Source organism: Fukomys damarensis, unplaced genomic scaffold, assembly GCF_012274545.1.
Source record: "Fukomys damarensis isolate Sample0158 unplaced genomic scaffold, DMR_v1.0_HiC HiC_scaffold_20, whole genome shotgun sequence".
Taxonomy (NCBI): domain Eukaryota; kingdom Metazoa; phylum Chordata; class Mammalia; order Rodentia; family Bathyergidae; genus Fukomys; species Fukomys damarensis.
Window position 1 is genome coordinate 1,681,611 of NW_022900932.1, and position 4,447 is coordinate 1,686,057.

Sequence of the window (4,447 nt, forward strand, 5' to 3'; positions counted from 1 at the left end):
AGAGGGGAGGGGGGAGGAGGACACCGAGGGAGAAAGAGGAGAGAAAGAGCGGAGAGAGAAAGGGAGGGAGAATAGGAGACAGGAAGAGAAGGAAAGAGAAAGAGACAGCAAGGCATAAAGAGAGGGAGAAAAGGAGAGAGAGCAAGAACATGGAGGGGAAAGAGAGGAAATGGGAGAGAGGAACAGATAAGGAGAGGAGAGAGGGAAGGAGAGAGATAAGCAGGTACAGGGACAGGTCCAGGACATGGGAGAAATTAAACAGAAGGGAAGGTGAGAGAGGAGAGAGACAGAGAGAGAGAGAGAGAGAGAGAGAGACACACACACACACACACAGAGCTCAGGTGCCATAGGGAACCCTGGAGAGGGGAGGGTGAGGGAGGCTATGGCCAGCCTGAGGTGAGGGGAGCAGGGATTGGGGTGAAGGCTGAGACTCAGAGGGGCCCAGGAGTGCAGGCGTCTTCCATTGGGGAGCAGGTGCAGGGACATTGGGTGTCAGCGGTTGGGGTGCTGTGGGGAGGCTGCTTACAGCCTGGCCTGGGCTCCCAGCCTTCTCTACAGAGGTCCCAGGAGACACAGTGCGCTGTGTGAGCAGAGCACCTCAGGGAGAGGGTGTCAGGGTGATCTGGTGGGCAGGGGTGAGGGGCCTGTGAGCTTTCCCAGGGCTTCCTTGAGGGCTCCTTGGCTTGCCTGGTGTATGTAATTTTGCAGAGCTGGAGAGATGATTTTTAAATACTGACAAATTCAGTTCTCTCTTAATTGTGGGGTTGGCAGGATTTGTTTCCTTGAACAATAAAATCTGAAAGAATATTCGAGTGTTTTCGGTAAAATGGTGGAATATTTGCGTATAATGTATGTATATTCTCCCTTATATTTTTAAATCATATCTAAATTATACATGATTCCGAACATAGAGAAAATGTATCTACATAGTTGTCATTGTTTAGGAAAGATGATAAGAAAAAAGTGTGTTCAGTATACACATTTTTTTCATTATTTCAGTATACACATTTTCCCACTGAAAATTCATCCAATGGGAAACTCTTTGATATGGAAGTCCATCTGTATTCTAAATATATATGTTTTTAAATTTTAAATTTAATTTTTCTGATATATAAGTTTTTTGAACATTTTTATGACATATATTTGCAAATAATATTACTCTAAAAATTGCTTCTTGTCTGGGGTCCTAGTGTTTTCTCATTAATTTTTTTGAGTCTTCATACAAAATATTCTTACATCCTTATCTAAATTTTCTTCAGAGTTTTCCCCATTTTCTGGTTTATGCTTTGTTTCTATTAATAGTGTTCCTGTGAAGAATGTACACATTTTATTTAATAAAACACGAGGCAGCATTGTTAGTAACGATTTAGCAGCAATCTTGTCGGTGATTCTCTGGTGTTGGGAAAATGCTCTTTCTTTGGAAAATGAATCACTGAGGGTGGCACTGACAGGGACGTTAACAGGCACGGAGCACACATATTATTAAGTCCCGGACACCCTGCTGCTGACTCCAAGGGTCAGTGGAGAAAGAGACCAGGATAACCTGGTCACAGTCCCGACAAGAGACAGGTGTGTTGGGTAGGGAGAGGGGCTCCTCAGGGAGGCAGAGAGGGCATCTGTGCAGAGGACTGAGGCTCCCGGCTGCTTCCCTTCTCCTCAGGGCTCCCGAGTCTCCCTCTCATCCCTCCTCATTGGCCTTGGAAAGCCCTGAGAGCGCCTTCCTCAGTGAGGAGCGATCAGGTCCAGCTATGAAAACTGTTCATTTCTTTTCAAACCCAGTGGGCCCTGCTGAGAGGATTAAACTGCAGGCTCCTGACAGTGGCTCCTGTGGCCCCAGGCAGGTGTGAGGAGGCCCGTGAGGACCTGGGTCCCTCCCTGGACAGGAGACCGAGGACGGCACCGCCTGCCTGACTCCCTCTCTCGGCCTCCTCTCCTCCAGTGGAGCCCAAGGTGACCGTGTACCCCACCAAGACCCAGGCCCTGCAGCACCACAGCCTCCTGGTGTGCTCTGTGAGTGGTTTCTACCCCGGCCACATCGAAGTCAGGTGGTTCCGGAACGGCCAGGAGCAGGAGGACGGGGTGGTGTCCACAGGCCTGATCCGGAACGGGGACTGGACCTTCCAGACCCTGGTCATGCTGGAAACAGTTCCTCGGAGCGGAGAGGTTTACGTCTGCCGGGTGGAGCACCCGAGCTGGAGCAGCCCCGTCGCCGTGGAGTGGAGTGAGTGGGAAGCCGGACCTTCTGAGCTCCTGTCCTGCACACAGGGGCTCTTCCCTTATCCCCGAGGGTCAGCCTGCCCTTCCCTTACAGAAATATGCTCTGATCTCCAGTGGGACAACTCCTAGGGGTGGAACCCGGAGAGTTTCTACAAACACTTGTGCACCTTCAGCAGGCAGGATGCCTGTCCCACGGAAGAGAAGTGTCCCTGCTTTGCACCTTCTCGTGCTGTCACTGGTCATGGTCACCCCACGGCCCTGACCCCACACCCTCCCCCGGGCTGAGCCTGTGTTTCTGCTGCTGCTGCTCTGGGCTGTTCACTGTGCTCTGGAGGAGGAGCAATGCTGGGTCTTCCTGGCAGGAGAGGAGTCGCCCTCAGCTGTGCCTCTCATCAGCTCTGTCATCCCGGAGGGCTGCGCAGCTCACTGAGCTCCAGACCCTGCTCACATCCGGGTTATTGCGGGGCTGTGAGATTTAGAATTCAGGGCATCAGCCTCACACCTACTCTATTTGCAAATTTTAAATCTTTCTTCCCAGGAATGACCACATCTAGCTTTGAGTGAAGGAATCAGTCTCCTAGTCTTCAAATTCTGAGTCTTGGGGTCTCGAGCGGGTTCTGGGATTTTGGGTTAAAATAATCCCTAAACCCGGCACCTTCTCTCAGGGGCACAGTTTGGATCTGCGGAGCAAGATTAGTGGAGTTTGGGACTTTGTGCTGGGTCTGCTCTTCCTGGGGGCGGGGCTGTTCATCTACTGCAGGAATCAGAAAGGTAAGAAGCCTACTGGTGCCTCAGCCCCTCCTTACCCTTTTCCCAGGGGAGACAGACTGTTTTCCTGTGATTAGTTCTTGGTATTTTGGTGTTTCTGGAGGAAGCCTTTCTTACCTCAGGTTACTCAGATTTCCTGAGAATTCTGACATCAATTGTTTATGAATTCTTATTTGAAACCAGGGGCTGTTCTTTCTGAAGAGACAAAGAACAAGTTGAGTACCCTAGAAATTCTGGGCGGAGAGCTGAGGGTGAATAAGGAAGGGCACTGAACGGGGGATTTACGGGGATTGTAGCATGAGAACTACCAGTTGGCAGGTGTGACACTAAGAGAACTTTGTTGGGGACAGGTTTGCCTTCATGTCTATTAAGTCTCTCTTTCCCCTCTCTTTCCAGGAGACTCTGAAGTTCAGCCAATAGGTAACGTCCTGGAAACTTGCCTCACGGACAGATTCGCTTTACCTTCAACGGCCTGTAACAGGGATGAAAGAGGAAACAGATAATGTGAAAGATTTTGGATATAAAGTTCTGGTCAGGCAGCTGCCCTAAACCTTGTTCACTTCACTTAATAAAATTCTGTGCTCTGAGGTAGCATCGGTTCAGGGAGACTTAGAGATCTTTCTTCTCTCTCTGCAGTGCTGTCCTGAGAGGGGAGAGGAGCTGCATTCAGAGTCAGCTCAGGAATCACTGCTGTCCTCTGTCCCTCAGGACTCCTGAGCTAAGGGGAAGGTGACAGCTGTGCAGGGAGGAGTTGTGTCCCTGCTTCTCTGCAACCCCGCCACATGGTGACCGGCTTCCTGCTCGGCTCCGCTAGGCTCGTTCTCCCAGAGAGAGAGGCTTCTCTCTCCCATGCCCAGGACCACACAGAAGGCGCCCTCCCTGATGGCCTCTTCTGCTCCGTGGACTCCAGGGCTTCCCTTCGTTCTCCTGGCCCCTTTGTTCGTGCTTCTGAACTCACCCTGTGGAGCATTGCTTTGTTATTTTCTCCGAAAAAAATCATGGGCTTCCTACAGTTTGAGGACAAAAAGACAAAAGAGGATAGAAGTGTTATGCTTTGGGTCTACGTGACCCCCTACATGTCCACTTATGCGGTCATAGGTGGCTTTTTCAGATGTGGCTGACACTAGAGTGTGTGATGCTGGATTAAGGGCGTGTGATTACTAAACTATTACACTGATTGGTTTGGCAGCACCCTGATCCTGGTAGCCTGGATAAGATAAAAGGGACAGAAAGACACTACTGCTAGGGTTCCCTTGTTTCTCTTGCTACCGTGTGGGTGCCAGAACCTGTTTCTCCTCTCTAATGCCCCTCCGCCATGTGTCTCTCTGCCTTGGCGCCGCCTGATTGTGGAGTGAAAGTAATTTAAAAGTGTGAGCTAAATAGACCCTTTTTCCTTTCCCTTGGGGTGTAGGGTATTTTGTCTCAGCAATAAGAGAAAAGTAACTAAGATAGAAATTTGGTA

At 50.1% G+C, this 4,447-nt stretch overlaps 1 protein-coding gene across 1 annotated transcript in view; it reads left to right on the top strand.

Moving 5' to 3' along the window:
• The window catches only part of LOC104876405, a 13,055-nt gene extending 9,268 nt beyond the window's left edge, over positions 1-3,787 (top strand). Inside the window, exons 4-6 of the mRNA XM_033766603.1 lie at positions 1,661-1,740; positions 1,940-2,221; positions 3,382-3,787. Of these exons, the coding sequence (XP_033622494.1) occupies positions 1,661-1,740; positions 1,940-2,221; positions 3,382-3,488 (469 nt within the window). The 3' untranslated portion in view covers positions 3,489-3,787. The remainder of the gene's footprint in view (positions 1-1,660; positions 1,741-1,939; positions 2,222-3,381) is intronic.
• Positions 3,788-4,447: the final 660 nt, after the last annotated feature.